This window comes from Sturnira hondurensis, unplaced genomic scaffold (genome assembly GCF_014824575.4).
Source record: "Sturnira hondurensis isolate 20B ecotype Veracruz unplaced genomic scaffold, ASM1482457v3 Scaffold0009125, whole genome shotgun sequence".
NCBI lineage: Eukaryota > Metazoa > Chordata > Mammalia > Chiroptera > Phyllostomidae > Sturnira > Sturnira hondurensis.
Window position 1 is genome coordinate 1,900,839 of NW_028081756.1, and position 17,007 is coordinate 1,917,845.

The window sequence follows — 17,007 nt, forward strand, 5'->3', positions numbered from 1 at the left end:
AGCAGTAGTTATTGCTTAGTCCTTAATATTTCTTTTCTGTGTCCTTCTCTCTGAAGTCTATTCCACCACACTGATTTCATCTCTCATTAGATGATGGTCCTGATACTGAGTTTCTGTTAAGGAACAAAATGACGATTCAATTTCTCCACAATTGTCTCCCTGAGTTCTGGTGGACAAGCATTGATTTAACCACCAGAAGTCATGCATTTTTCTTTTTCTATAGCCAGGAAAATAATCAGATTTCTATTTCACTTTATAATTTGCCCATTTTTGTATGTAAAGCAATTTATTATTTTTTAAATGTCTGCTTTATTTTTATTTTTTCAATTTAAATTAATTTTGTTCTGTCATCATTTATCCCCCCATACCCCTTTTCCCCTCCCCTCCTCCATTCCCACCCACAATCACCACACTGCTGTCCCTGAGTTGTTTCTTTTTTGCTCATTCTCTCCATCCCTGTATCCCCAGAGCTGTCACCCTACTCTCTGTCTATAAGTCTATCTTTGTTTTGCTTCTTAGTTCAGTTTGCTCATTATCTTCTACATATGAGTAAAATCATAGGGTATTTTTCTTTCTCTGACTGGCTTATTTAACTTAGCATAATGTCCCCCAGGTCCATCATATATCCATTTTGAACATAATGGTGAACTTTAGCCTTTCATAGATTTTCCTAGTTACTACAATCTTTGTCTTGTTTTGTTCTCTAATTTTTCAAAATGTCATTGATGGGGCAGTGGAACCCTTTCATCAGCTCCTTGGTCATCATAGCTTGTCACTTGGAAAGTCCTCACCTGTGCACATTCACTTATTCCTGGCTCATTCTGTGTTCTCCTAGCCAAGTAGGAAATCTACTGCCCACTAAGCAGTTTTTCTTGTAGAGAATATAATATTAAATAACAACATTTGTGTGTTAGGGGCATACATATTGTTTCAGGTAAACACTAGTGTTAGTTTAGGATTACTAGTATTTTAAGGATAAAGCTAAAAAATTACTTTTATCCCTCTTAAGTGCATGACTCCATAATTCATAGTTACCTAATTACCAGTCATTTTACTGAGTACCTATTTGACACTCTCTATATGTTTTTATTTAGTTTCTTCCCTCCTTTTAAAAATATGCCATACAATTTCCCTTTGTCTATTAACTTTGAGCATTATACTATTGATTGTTATCCTAAACTATGCATTTAAGAGACAATATCACTCCATACCTCCCAAATTGGGAATTTATTTTTTTCTCTTTGAACCTTGTTTCAGGCATCCTGGAATTGACTCTAAATTGGGCCTGCCCAGACAATCATTTTCCCTGTGTCACTAGAGCAGTAAATATCTGAAAGAAAAAAATAATTTAAATCTCCCTTCAGAGCCTACTAACCAAATTTCATTGACTGGCCATTTTCTTGGAAATACGCATAAGATGCCTGGGTCTTTGATGGAGTCCCATGCAATTTTTGTAATGAGCAAATAACTAAATATCATCCACACATTTCTCACTTTTAGGCATGAAGCTTCAGCACATAATAAGAGCTTCTTCAATTCACTCCTTCCTTCTAAAACATTTATTAAATATACACCATTTATTAAGTGTATACCATGCACTGGGCTCAATGAATGACACAATGTAAGTGCTGAAGAACTGTTTTGTGCTGGCCTCAATGGAGGCATACGTAGACAAACTGTGCCTCCTTGCATAACCAAAAGAAGGACAATGACAATTTTAAAAGCAAAAAAAAAAAAAAAAAACACCAGAAATGACAAAAAATCAAACTGTATGGAAGTCCAACAATCAAGGAGTTAAAGAAGAAACATTCATCCAGACTGGTAGGAGGGGCGGAGACAGGCAGCCAGGGTGGAGAGGACTCGGGGCCAGGCAGTGGCAGAGGGCAAGGTGGCAGCTGGCCGACTGGGTGGTTCCACTTTTGCTTGTGCATAAACTGGGAGGAACAACTAGGGATCAGGATAGACTGCTCAACCCAGGGTTCCAGTACAGGAAAATAAAGCCTCTAAGCCTCTGACTGACAACACCTGTGAGGGTTGAGGTGACAGCAGGAGAAACTTCCAGCCTCACAGGAGAGTTTGTGGGAGAGACACACAGGGTCCTAGAGCATACACTGACCCAACCACCTGGGAATCAGCACCAGAAGGGCCCAATTTGATGGAGGGTAGCAGAGGAAATGACTAAAAACTGGAAGAGGGTGGAACAAGTGACACTGTTGCCTCTTGGACCTGTCTCCCACATATAGCACCACAACCCAGCCATGTGGGTTGCCCCACCCTAAGGCTCCACCCCTTACTACATAACAGGTGTGCCAAGATAAAAAAAATGGCTCAAAGGAAAGAACAGATCAAAGCTCCAGAAAAAATACAAGTAAGTGACAAAGAGATAGCCAATTTATCAGATTAACAATGCAAAACACTGGTAATCAGGATGCTCACTGAATTGGTTGAATATGGTTGCAAAATATAGAAAAAAGTGAAATAAAGGAAAATGTACAGGTAACCAACAGTGACAGAAGAAAAACTGGGACTCAAATCAACAATTTGGACCACAAGGAAGAAAGAAACATTCAACCAGAACAGAATCAAGAAACAAGAATTCAAAAAAATGAGGAGAGGCTTAGGAACCTCCCGGATATCTTTAAATGCTCCAACATCCAAATCATAAGGGTGCCAGAAGAAGAGGAAGAACAAGAAATTCAAAACTTATTTGAAAAAATAATGGAGAACTGCCCCAATCTGGCAAAGGAAATAGGCTTCCAGGAAATCCAGGAAGCTCAGATAGTCCCAAACAAGTTGGACCCAAGGAGGAACACACCAAGGCACATCAGAATTCCATTGCCCAAGATTAAAATGAAGGAGAAAATCCTAGAAGCAGCAAGAGATAAGGGGACAGTCACCTACAAAGGAGTTCCCACAAGACCATCAGCTGATTTCTCAAAAAGAGACCTTACAGGCAAGAAGGGGCTGGAAAGAAGTAGTCCAAGTCATGAAAGGCAAGGACCTACATTCAAGATTACTCTGTCCAGAAAAGCTATCATCTAGAATGGAAGGGCAGATAAAGTGCTTCCCAGATGAGATCAAGTTAAAGGAGTTCATTATCGCCAAGCCGTTATCATATGAAATGTTAAAGGAACTTATCTAAGAAAAAGAAGATAAAGTCTGAATAGTAAAATGACAACAAACTCACAGCTATTAACAACTGAACCTAAAAAACTAAAACGAAGAGAAAAACAAACTAAGCAAACAACTAGAACAAGAACAGATCACAGAAATGGAGATCATATGGAGGGTTATCAGCAGGGGAGTGGGAAGGGGAGAGAGAAGGAAAAGGTACAGAGAATAAGTAGCATAAATGATAAGTAGAAAATAGACAAGGGGAAATTAGGAATAGTATAGGAAATGTAGAAGTCAAAGAACTTACATGTATGACCCATGGACATGAACTAAAGGGAGAGAATGTAGGTGGGAGGAAGTGTGCAGGGTGGAGGGGAATAAAGAGGGGAAAATGGGACAAGTGTAATAGCATAATCAATGAAATATATTTTAAAAATAAATAAATGTTTTTCTTTAGAAGGAATTAAAAGTTTGGGTGACCAGTAAAACCTCAGTAATATGGAGAGGGCAGATTTTACTGTGTATAGTAGCCTAAACTTCAACATAGTGTCTTCTGTATGCTACACCTATGGGTTACCTTGCATTAAAGTTTTTTCTTCTGTACCTTGATTCCCTCATATTCTCACAGCAGATTTTAAGTAGATTTATTTTACTATAATTCCTAATTTAATAGTGGTACCCATGATAGCACAGAAGAGATATTAATAATAAATTACTTTATGTAGATTTCACTGTGAGCTTCCTTTGCAATAGAAGAAATGGTTCATATCATTTGTTTAGTGAATACTTATTAAGTGTGTGCTGTGTTCCACAGCAGTGAGAGAGCTTGATTTCATGGCTCTGGTAGAGGGCTGAGACAGTTGTCAGGTAACTGTAAGCCAGTGTGATGAAAGCTTTGATCAAGGAGTTAGAGGAGGCTGTGCAAGCACTCAGCCTGGGATAAGTGTGAACTAGGGGTCAGGAAAAGCTTTCTGGAGGAAGATCCATGTAAGTAAAGACATAGAGCAGTAAATCAACCCTATAAGTTGTCATGTTATTTATAAGAGGCCATTTGCAAGAAGGCTCTGGGGGCCAACCTAAAACTAAAATTAAGAGGGACAGTATTTAGCTCCTGATGTTTCACAATTGCCCTTCAGGTAGCTAGCTGTTCCTATGCTTGAGCAAGTAAGAGCACCGCCAACACTTTGGCAGGGATGTGCAGGAGCTTGGTGTTAAAATTTTGCCTCCTAGACTTTACTTATTTTTATCTTCTTGATGTTTCAGTCTCTACTCCGGATTTTGGAGACCCCCAAAGGCCGTGCTGCTTTCAGAGTCTCCAGTGGGTTCAATGGACTGTTGTCCCTGCTCGCTGACCTGGAGGGTTCTCTCCAGGAGCCTCCACTGCAGATGTGGGGGCCAGTGTCCCACAGCCAGACTCTGGATCTTGTCCTGCACACCCTCTGTGCTGTGTCTGCAGCACTGCACCTAGACCCTGTGAACAGTGACTTTTTCACGAGGAATGGACTCTTTGAGAAGCTGACTGAGGACCTCTGTTTGTTGGGCTGTTTTGGGGCCATGGAGGAAGAAGGAGCTCCTCTGCACTCCTGGGAGAACACAAAGGCCAGGCCATTTGCTGAGTTACTGAGTCTAGCCTTTTCCTCTGCCAGCCTATTCCCACCCAAGATACAGAGCTGCCTCCAGATCCTCAGTTTCCTGGACAGCATGGCCAGTGGAACCCTCCACCTATGTAGAGACCTGAAGGAGCCCCTGGGAGTGGGGCAGGAAGCACCTGTGGATGACCAGAAGGGAGAAGCTACCAGTGACTCCCAAGGCAACTTTGAGCAGTGGCCAGACCTGGAGGACAGGTAGAACTTTGCTATCTGCTTCTGCAGTGGGGTCATCAATGTGTCTGTCTCTGGTTTCCTCTCCAAACACCCCACATGTGTAAGTGGATAGAAAGCCTAGGCTGCAAGCTGGGTGTGCAGAAATGTCACACAACTTCCATTTCTTTAAATCAAGTTAACTCTGACACCAAGCTTCTCTACTATGGAAGCTAAGGGGAAACCAGTCTGAGTCAATTCAGGGTGGGGGGATGCTGTTGGGTCCCACAAGAACCAGGGAAGCTTTCCAGTCTTAGAAACCGGGTACAAAACTCTGTAGATAAGCTCACCTTCTCCTTTGGCCTCTTTGCTGCTCCTTGAAGCTTTGGTGCCTGTACCCAGCCTCCTTTATGTGCTGACAGCCTTTGCCTTGTATTCTCTGCCCCTCAGAGCACTGCCAGGAGTTCAAGAATGGCCTTCACTGCCAGTGAGGCCATTTGACATGTAGAACACAAACTACATTATCCTTCCCAATCATGGACCTCTTCCTGTTCTTACCTGCTGTTTCCAATTCTCCTAGGAAGAGCAATCACTCCTTTACTTCTGTAGGCCAATCTCTTCAATGAGTTCAGACTTCCCTAAACCACTTTTTACTTTCATTTCTGTAACACAGAATCTCACTAGAGCTAGGGAGGGTAGAGACCCCCATCCTTCACCCCCATTCTCCACCCCCATGACCCTTGAAGCCAGAGGGGGAAAACAAAAGGACAAAACAATAATAGTTTGTACCTTTCTTCATTCCTCCAAAGCAGCAATGACAAAACACAAATTAATATTGTGATAAACTACCCTGCCTACCACATCTCTGTCATCTTGCCTTAACATTATAGGGCACTCTTCTGGAAGACATTACATAATTTTAACCAAAGAAAATTCTTGTGGGCCAGATTTTAATGTTGGCTGTTGGTTGTGAAGAGGGTAGATGTCAAATTTCCAACTACAATGATTGGTTCTGTTGGTTAATCTGGTAAATTAGTTGTTCTCTAATTTTTTATTCCTGTACAATTTGCTCATTATATAATTATTGCTGGATTTGATTTGCTAATTTTTAAAAGAATTATTGCTTATGAGAAAATTTGGCTTTTTACATCCCCTTCTTGACTATCAAATTTATGCTAGCCTCGTAGCATGAGTTGGGTTGTGTCCCCTCATCTTTCTATCAGGTACCAGATAGGCCTTTGCCAGTAAAACCTCATGACCTGATTTTTTGTGTGTGTGAGATTTATTCTCAAATCATTCTTAATAAGTTAATTTGCAAGCTTATTTTCCCATTTCATCTAAGTTTTAATTGATTGACATAGGCAGTTTACAATATAATTTTTACATTTTATTCTTAACATTTTGATTTGTATGTTCTGTCTGTCCCCCAGCACTCCAACATTCTTGGCAGAGGTTTATAATTGGTGTGTTCTATGAACCAACTTTCAGCATTTTCTGTCACTCATAAATAAATTTCTATGACTTTTTTTAGTCCTTATTATTTCCTTCTACTTTCTTTGAGTTTATTTATTCTAGTATTCTTTTTCTTAATTTAATTGATTAGATTACTTTTCAGTCCTGTTTTTAAAATATAAATTTCTCTGTAATTGCTAATTTAGCTGTATCACACAAATTTTATATTGTATTTTCAATATAACTCAGTTCTAAATATTTCCTAATTTCCCTTATGACTTATCATTTATTTTTATTTTCTCTTTTTAAAAAAAATTAATTGTTGTTTGAGTACAGTTTTCTGTCTTTTACTCTCATCCCAGCCAATGCCCCCAGCCCTCCTGACTTTCCCTCCATTTCCATCTCCCCCAGTTTTTGTCCATGTGTCTTTTATACTTGTTCATGTAAACCCTTCCCCTTTTCCCCTGAAATTCCCTCCCCTCTCCCCTCTGGTCTCTGTCAGCCTGTTGTCTATTTCAGTTTCTTTGGTTATATTTTGCTTGTTTATTTGTTTTGTTGTTTAGGTTCCTGTTAAAGGTGAGCTTTATTCTTGAACTTTATTTAAATTACAAATTCCAAAGTTATGGAGTATTTTTGGTCATCTTTTTGTCATCGACTTCTTATTATATTAATGAGACATGGTAGATTTATGATGCTAGTCTTCTGAAATTGAGTTTGACTTAGTGCCTGAATGTGATAAATTTTCATAGATGTTTTATGTGTCCTTAAAGAAATGAATATTTTCTAGTTAAGTTCATTGTTCTATTTATGTCTTTTAGATCAATTGTTTCAATTGTCCTGTTCAACTTTATTATTTCTTAATATGCTTGACATATCAGTTACTAAGTATATTAAATATCTTCTATTATAATGGTAGATTTATCAATTACTATTATTTTGGGCATATATATCAGAATTTATTAGAATCACACATACTTATAATTTTATGTCATCTGGTAGAATCAAAATTTTATTATATAGTGACCTTTATTTTTTGCTATAACAATAATGTCTAATAATAATAGGTCTATACCAGGTTTCTTTTGGTTAGTGAATGCCTGGAACTGTTTTATTCTTTGTCTTAAGTTTTCTGTGTCCTTGTGTTTTCTGTGTCCTTGTAAACAAACAGTAAAGAGCTATTTTTTTCCACTTTTAAAAATTGCATTGTTGTTCAGTACAGTTGTCTGCCTTTTCTCTCCACCTCTTCCCCACCACTCCAGCCATTCCTATCTCCCTTCCCTGATTCCAGCCCCCCTTAGTCTTGTCCATGTGACTTTTATAGTTGCTCCTGAAAACCTATTTTTGTTGTTTTATGTTTTTAAAATAGTGCCTTTATTATTTTACTGAAACATGGGTTTTGTTTATATTTTTCATAAATATTAGTATATTTTGCATGACTTTACTTTTCCTTCTTGTTTGCTATTTGTCTCTGTCTCTTTTGACCTTTATCTTCTTTCTTTTGAATTGAGTTTTTAAATTGAATTTTTTCTATGTACTAGTTTACAGCTTATGCTCTAATTAGTCTTTAAGTGGGTACTCTAAAATAACTTAATGGGAATCCTCATAATGTTTAACTATTTACTGTGTACTTTAGTGTTTATGTTTATCCTCCTTCCAGTTAATATGTAAAAACCATAGACATTGAATATCATTACTGTTTCTTAACATATATATTACTGTTGTCCAATATTTTCATTCTAATTTTAGTTAAACCATCAAATAAGATATTTATCATTATTGTTTTACACAATATATATTTAAATTTACCTACATATTTTTCAATATCTGTGCACAGCATTCTCAAATCTATACCTTCTATGTGGCTCATTTTCCATCTGCAAGCAACACCTGTGTTAGGCCTTTTTTTTTACTGAGGGTCTGTTTATGGTAAACTGTTGTTTTTTTTTCTAAAAATGTCTTTATTTCTTTCCTAATTACTGAGAGATAGTTGTTCTGGGTATACATTCTTGATTGACAGTTATTGTCTGACAGCACAGAATGGGAGTCAAAAGCTTCTACTGATGCCATCAAGAAATAACCTACATTTTTATTGCCCTTCCTTTGAAGATAATCTGTCATTTTTCTGTGGCTGCTTTTAAAAATTTCCACATTCTTGTTTAGAGTTTTACTAAAATGTGTATTTATTAGATTATTTTTGAAATTTATTCTTCTTGAAATTTATTGGAATTCCTGAATTTGATATCAGGTGTCTTTCATCAATTTTAGATACTCACCTTAGTTTGCTACCTCTTCTCCATCTTTGCTCTATTACAGTTTTCTAGAACACCAATGATATGAACACTTTACTTTTTTATTCTATCCTCCATTTTATCTACTTCTCTTTCACATTTCCCATGTCTTTGTCTCTTTGTGCTGTGTTCTATACAATATCTTTTTAATCTCTTTTCCAATTCACTGGATCTTCTATTAGTTGGGTTTAAGGCTATTTAATCTACGTGTTTAGGTTTTGAATTTTTTACTTTTAATTATCATATTTCATGTTTCTAGATACCGTTTGGTTCTTTTTCAAATGAACTTGATGATTTTATAGCTTTTTTCCTCACCCATATTTTTCTCTTTTTTATTTCTTCAAATATATGAATCAGAATCATAATTCTTTTTTTCCGTGTCTTTTAAGAGTCTAATTCTTATTTCTTTGTGTGATTTATGATTGTTGACATTGATTTTTGCTCCAAAACTTCTCTTATCCCAGGTTCTCTGAAGCTCATCCTTCTTACTCTGACCAGCCTCTCTTTCTGCAAACATGAGGATGAATTTAGTGAGTCTGTAGCTACCTGTGTGAGCTAAGCCTTGCCCAGATTTCAGGCCTTTTTTTTTCTTACTTTGACTTTGGAAAGAATTCCATTTCCCTGGTCTGTCTGTGCTGGTCAGTCGTGTTTGTGTGGGGTGGGTGACTGAGGAGGACTGTGCCTGACCACCTGGACATGTGAAGGTTAACTTAGGATCTCATTGTTGAACCTTGTTCAACTCATTCCACAAGCTCCTAGAGGGCAAAGAAATATTTGTCAGCACCAAAGGGCACTTAGTAAGTGGTACTGGGTGATGAATGTCTCTGGAGTCTGAGCACTAAACACTCATTTTCATTTACTTTCCTCTCCAGTCCTAGAATATTACTGATGAAGAAACCAAGCTGGAGAAAGGCAAAATAACATGGCCAAAGGTCACACATTTAGTAACTGATAGAGCCAGTGTTTGAACTCAGGTTTGCCTACCAAAGCCTGTGTGTGTGTGCATGCACATGTCTGTGTGTTCTTCCTGCTTTCTCTAGATACTCCTACAGTAATGATGATGATTTGCCAAACATTTTGCATAGTAATTTAAGGTTTGGTTTCTAACCTATAGATAGCTTCAGCCTAATTCTTTACTAATAATTTCTGTGTCAAATGTGTCAAATGTCATCCTGGTTTCACAATGAGGATTTTTTAAATGTATAAAAGTAAAATTTCATAAATAGAGAATTTTTTCTCATTAAAGGACATATGCCACCCTTGACATTCCCTAAGGGTTAGAGAAGTGAAACTCGGCCAGTCCTGAGAGGCAGGTAAAGGGCAGGGCAGTGGGCTGGGAGTAGATGACATGGGGCTCAGCTCTTCCCTCCACTGACACTTGGGTAAGCCAGCTTGACGCTGGCTGAGAAGCCAGCATTTGTGCTGACAGGTGGCTTCCTAAAGTGCAGATCTGCAGCCTCAATAGAGACAGCGGGGTCAGAGAAACAACGGAGCCTCTCAGAGCTGGAGACTTTCCTTAACTTTAAATGACATTAAGCACTTTACTTAAGCTCTCTGAAGCTGTTTTCTGTAAAATGGGATAATCAATATCTATGCTGTTTAGGAACTTTATGGCTTGAATATTATAAAACATCTGGAATAGGACTTAGTAATCACTCAAGAAATATCACAGGTTCATAACCTAGTAAGATTGGACTTTCTGGATGCACATATACTATGTTGTCAATTGGAAGGACCCAGTGGAAGTGCTTGGTAAACTGTACAGGTGAAGCACTCAAACCTTTTGCCTTTTGCATGGTAGCTAAGGTGCAAACATTGCCACCTGCCCATGCCTGCAGGGTAATCTTGGCATTTGCTGGAATTAGAAGCTTCACACACCAGGCTGCATTTGTGTCTGACTTTTTGCAGCTCCCTCTGAAGCCTGTGGGCACTAAGATGGAGGCAGATTGGAGGGTGTCCCTTTGAGGCTGGTCCCCCCCTTGGTCCTCCATGACATCAGCACCCCATTCTCTAAGAATCTATGGCTGAGCATCCCTGGATCTAGATCTTAGGTGTCCTTAGAGGATGTTCTGGCTGCCTCCCTGCTGAATAGGCCACAGTTCCCTGAGTAGTCACCTCCCGTGTGGGTCTTGCTCTATCACATTTTGCCTTCAAATTGGGCTGGATTTTCCATGTTCCTCTGGATGGCCATGGATTGAGTATAGGATATGTGTGTATGTGTGTGTGCACATGTGTGGGTACATGTGTGTGCTAGTGTTTTTAGTACATTGGCAGTTGAACATGCTTCTCAGATATGAAGATCCTGCTTAGCAGGAGGCATCTGCCTCACTTCTGTTCTCCATCTGTAGAGCCCTGGCCTCTCAGGGTCCTTTCTCTTAGATGGCAGTTACCCTGTGGTAGCTTTTGTGATTAGTGGAGCTCAGACTATTTCAACTGCCACATAGCCCGATATGGAGCCAGTCTCTTCCCTGTTGCAGAGCGACTGCTCCAGCTGATGTCCCTAAGCTTTCCAGTATGTGCTGGTCCTGCTTCTCCTCAGGCAGGTGCCCCTGCATGCACCATTCTTAAAGTACAGCCGTACTTAAAGTACACCATTTCTTCCCAGTACAGCCGTCTGAGTCCCGATAGCTTTGGTCTGGGATTTTCTTTTTCTTTTTCTTTTTTTTACTGTTTTTCAAGTACAATTGTCTCCATTTTCCCACCACCACTCTCCCCTGCCCTACCCAACTCCCACCCTCAATCCTAGCCCCCTTTGGCTTTGTTTATGGGTCCTTTATATGTGTTCCTTGACAATCCTTCCCTTTCTTTCCCCTCTTTTCCCCCTCCCCCTCCCCGGGAGGGGGTTTGTTCTTTATTTCAATGTCTGGTTATAGTTTGCTTGCCTGTTTGTTTTGTTGATTAGGTTCAACTTATAGGTTAGGTCATATGGTATTTGTCTTTCACTGCCTGGCCTACTTCACTTAGCATAGTGCTCTCCAATTCCAACCATGCTGTTGCAAAGGGTAGAAGCTCCTTCTTTTTTTCTTCTGATAGTATTCTGTCATGTAAATGTACCAAAGTTTTTTTGATCCACTAATTTACTGGTGGTCTGGGATTTTCAATAAGCACTCAGGGAAAGCCAGCTCATAGCAAGGCACTGGTTAGCACTTGGGAGGAGAGGAAAAATGATGCCTGCCCAGCCCTGCACCCTCGCATGAGTGAATCAAATATGTGGTTTAATCATTACACCCATATGGGTTCCATGATAGGGAAGCTACAGAAATTAAGGGGGGACAGAGTAGTGTGTCCAATACAGTCTCAGGGTGAATTAGGAAGGCCTTCAAGGATATGGGCATCACAGAATTAAGCTGTGATAAAAGGGAGAGAGCTACCTGAGTTAAGATGGGTTGGGAAAGGCATTCTAAGGCCTCGAGGAGAAACTAAAAAAATTAAATCATGCTGAGTGAGGAAGGCTCTGGCCTTCGGGGGGAATGCTGAGACTTAGAGCCTTAGACTGGAGCTCAACACAGGGTCCTGAGTCCAGAAGTGGGTATTCAGGCATGAATGGCCTTGCCAACTGTTGTTTCCTGAGGAGCACGTTCAGGGGAGCAGGCATGCATGTTACAGAATCCACTCTAGTGTATGAGTGTGTATTGGGAGGATGGATGGGTAGAAACAAGAATGGAGAGGAGAGGAGTGCAGAAGATGTTAGTCTGTCCTAGAGATGGCAATGGCTTGAATAAGACAGTGGCACTGCTAGTAAAAGAATGTTTTAAGACATATTTAGCAGGACTTCTGGCCAACATGGAGGTGTAGTTGGAGACACTGTGCCTCCCCGCACAACCAAATTTAAGGACGACAAAGATTTAGAAACAAAACACAATCAGAACAGACAGAAAATTGAACTGTACTGAAGTCCTACAACAACAAACTATTCATCCAGACTGGTAAGAAGGGCAGAGTTGGCAGCTGGCAGAGAGGGGTCTTGGTAGGAAGAGGCAGTGGTTAGCAGAACTGGGTGTGGGGAGCCATTGAGACAACTCAGTGAGACTTGCAAGGCAGTTGGATGAACACAAACACAGATTCATGCACAATGAACCAGGCAAAAAAAGGTCAGTGAGACAGACTGTGCAACCCAGGGCCTCAGTGATGGGAATTAATACCTAAAAGCACTGATTGAAAACACTTGTGGGGGTTGAGGTGTCAAAAGAGACTCCCAGCCTCACAGAAGAGTTCATTGGAGAGACCCACAGGGTCCTAGAATGTACACAAGCTCACCCACCTGAGAACCAGCATCAGAAGGGCCCAATTTCCTTGTGGGAAACAGAAGAGGGTATGGAAATCCGAGAGAGCAAAGAATAAGTGTCATTGCTCCCTCTGTGACCCAGCCCCCACATACAGCATCACAACCTAGCAATGTGGGTTGCTCCACCCTGGTGAACACCTAAGGCTCCGCCTCTCCCTACATAACAGCATGACCTCACCAAAAATGGCTCAATCAGAAGAACAAATCAAAGCCCCAGAGCCAATACTTTTAAGCAACCAAGAGATAGCCAACCTATCAGATGCTCAGTTCAAAACACTGGTGATCAGGATGCTCACAGAACTGGTTGATTTTGGTTGCAAATTAGGTGAAAAAATGAAGGCATACTAAGTGAAATGAAGGAAAATGTACAGGGATCCAATAGTGATGGGAAGGAAACTGGGACTCAAATAAATGGAGTGGACTAGAAGGAAGGAAGAAAAAACAAACAAACAGAAAAAAAAGAAGAAACAAGAATTCAAAAAAGTGAGGACAGGCTTAGGAACTTCCAGGCCATCTTCAAATGTTCCATCATCTGAACTATAGGGGTATCGGAAGGGGAAGAGGAAGAGCAACAAGTGCAAAAGTTATTTGAACAAATAATAAAAGCGAACTTCCCCAATCTGCCAAAGGAAATAGACTTCCAGGAAATCCAGGACGCTCAGAGAATCCCAAAGAAGTTGGACCCAAGAAGGAACACACCAAGGCACATCATAATTACATTAGCCAAGATTAAAATGAAGGAGAGAATCCTAGAAGCAGCCAGAGATAAGGGGACAGTCACCTACAAAGAAGTTCCCATCAGACTGTCAGCTGATTTCTCAAAAAGAGACCTTACAGGCAAGAAGGAGCTGGAAAGAAGTATTCCATGTCATGAAAGGCAAGGACCTACATCCAAGATTGCTCTATCCAGCAAAGCTACAATTTATAATAGAGGGGCAGATAAAGTGCTTCCCAGATCAGGTCAAGTTAAAGGAGTTCATCATCACTAAGCCCTTAGTATATGAAATGTTAAAGGGACTTATTTAAGAAAAAGAAGATAAAAATATGAACAGTGAAAGGAGAGCAAACTCACAGTTATTAACAACCACACCTAAAACAAAAGCAAACTGAGCAGATAGCTCAGGAGTGGAGGCACAGAAATGGAGATCACTCGTTGAGTTAGCAACAGGGGAGTGAGAGGAGGAGAGAAGGTACAGAGAACAAGTAGCGTAGACAGTGAGAAGAAAATAGGCAGGGGGAGGGCAAGAGTAGTGTGGGAAATGTAGAATCTAAAAAACTTATGACACATGGACATGAACTAAAGGGGGGTAAGGTCAGTGGAAGAAGGTGTGTAGGGTGGAGGGGAATGAAGATGGGAATGGGACGATTGTAATGGCATAATCAATAAGATACATTTTTTAAAAAAGACGTTTAGGACATAGCATTTCCAGGCCTTGATAACCAATTAGATGAGGGTGGGAGTGGGAGTGCCTGGCCACAGGCTCTAAGAGAGGCATTAGAGAAAGATGTGGTTTGAAAGAAGATAGTGGCTGTCTAGAACAAGTGATGTGAATTGACGAAATGTATCCATATTACTTTCAATTTTTAAACTAGACACTTGGTTATCCACAAGCCTTTGTAAGAGGATATAGAGAATCTTAATCCTGCCCCCTGAATTTGCATAGAGTTCAGATAAGGCATAGCCTGATTTCCACACCTAAGCAGGAAATATGCCAGGATCTTAGCTACCATCTAGTGATGCTGGGTTACTAGGAGAACAGGAAGACGGTCAGGCTGTGAAGGCTAAGCACAGGCACTGTGTGAGGTGATAAGGTCTCACTGGTTCAGATGCCCCCACAGGCCTGTAGGGTTCTTTGGGTGAAATAACATTATTCTTGCTTTCCAAATTTTGGCCAAGCTTTCCTCTTTCCCCATCCCCTCAATGGGCTCCTACAGATACAGATAATTTTGTAGGCCAAACATTTCATTTATTTTTTTCCATAAAATAAAAGAAACATTTTTCATTTTCACCAATAACTTTATTGATTTGGATATCTTGAGTATGCCACCTATCTCCCATGTGGTATAATATTTATTGTTTTCAATCAATATCACAATTTGATTGCTATCAACTCCAACTGGTCTTCTCAACCATGGAGCATCCAGTGAGATATCTCCAGCACAAAACTTCACAAATCACTTTTGACAATTTAAATCAGTCACAGCTCCTTCTCCATACACTCCAAAAACACAAATCTTTTTTTGTGTTTTTACTTTTCTTAAAAAAATAAAGCATAACATGCTGAAAATATTGCCTATTTTCTTCTATCTTCAATATTAAAATGGCTACACAAAAATTCACCAATTTTGATAAATTGTTTTTTTAACTTTTAAAAATATATTTTATTGTTTATGCTGTTACAGTTTGTCTATTTTCTCTGCTTTATTCCCCTCCACCCTGCACTCCTCCTCACACCCTCACCCCTTCTCCTTAGTTCATGTCCATGGGTCATACATATAAGTTCTTTGGCTTCTACATTTCTTATACTATTCTTAATCTCCCCTTGTCTTTTTTCTACCTACCACTTATGGTACTTTCTCCCTGTACCTTCTCTCTCTCTCTCCTCCTCCCACTCACCTCCATGTGATCTACATTGCTGTAAATAGTTGTTCTAGTTGTTTGCTTAGTTTGTTTCTGTTTCTTTTAGGTTCAGTTGTTTATAGTTGTGAGTTTGTCGTCATTGTACTGCTCCTATTTTTGATCTTCTTTTTCTTAGATATGTCCCTTTAACATTTCACATAATAAGGGCTTGGTGATGATGAACTCCTTTAACTTGACCTTATCCGGAAAGCACTTTATCTGCCCTTCTATTATAAATGATAGCTTTTCTGAATAGAGTAATCTTGAATGTAGGTCCTTGCCTTTCATGACTTGGAAACTTCTTTCCAGCCCCTTCTTGCCTGCAAGGTCTCTTTTGAGAAATGAGCTAATAGTCGTATGGGGACTCCTTTGTAGGTAACTGTCTCCTTTTCTCTTGCTGCTTTTAAGATTCTTTATTTTTAATATCGAGTAATGCAATTGTAAGGTCCTTTGGTGTATGCTTCCTTGGGTCCAACTTCTTTGGGACTCTTTGAGCTTCCTAGACTACCTGGAAGTCTATTTTCTTTGCCAGATCGGGGAAGTTCTCCTTCATTATTTTTTCAAATACATTTTAAATTTCTTGTTCTTCCTCTTCTACTTCTGGCACCCCTATGATTTAGATGTTGGAACATTTAAAGTCGTTCCAGAGCCTCCTAAGCCTCTCCTCATTTTTTTGAATTCTTGTTTCTTGATTCTGTTCTGGCTGAATGTTTCTTTCTTCCTTCTGATCCAAACCATTGATTTGAGTCCTGGTTTCCTTCCTTTCACCATTGGTTCCCTGTATATTTTTTAAATCTTTTTTAAGACTTTGTTTATTTATCTTTAGAGGGAAAGGGAAGGAGAGAGGGAGGGAAATATCAATGCATGGTTGCCTCTCATGTGTATCCTGCCGGGAACTGGCCTGCAACCCAGATATGTGCCCTGACTGGGAATCAAACCTCGATCCTTTGGTTTGCAGGCTTGCGCTCAATCCCTGTGTATTTTTCTTTATTTCACTTTCCATAGCCTTCATTTCTTCCTCTATTTTGCAACCATACTCAACCATTTCTGTGAGCCTCCTTATTACCAATGTTTTGAACTCTGCATCTGATAGGTTGGCTGTGTCTTCATTGCTTAGTTCTATTTATGGCATTTTGATCTGTTCTTTAACTTAGGCCATATTTCTTTGTTTCTGCGAATCTGCTACATTTTAAGGAGTGGAACCTTAGGTGTTCACTAGGGTGGGTCCATGTACTTTGCTATGTTCTGGTGCTGTATGTGGGGGAGGTGTCAGAAAGGGACCATTGCTGCTTGCTTGGCTTTTACTCCACTTTCAGTCATGTCCCTTGCTTTGCAAAAGCAGACTGTGCCATTTCTGGTGCTGATTCTCAGGTGGGTGATTTTGTGTATGTTCTAGGATCTTGTGGGTCTCTCCAATGGTCTCTCTTGTGAGACTGGGAGTTTCTCTTG

At 39.8% G+C, this 17,007-nt stretch overlaps 1 protein-coding gene across 4 annotated transcripts in view; it reads left to right on the plus strand.

The window, feature by feature from the left end:
- WDFY4 (WDFY family member 4) overlaps positions 1-17,007 on the plus strand; it is a 370,216-nt gene that overhangs the window by 86,874 nt on the left and 266,335 nt on the right. For all 4 annotated transcript variants that reach the window (XM_037056671.1, XM_037056674.1, XM_037056673.1 and 1 more), the window contains exon 12: positions 4,378-4,958. In XM_037056671.1, the coding sequence (XP_036912566.1) occupies positions 4,378-4,958 (581 nt within the window). The remainder of the gene's footprint in view (positions 1-4,377; positions 4,959-17,007) is intronic.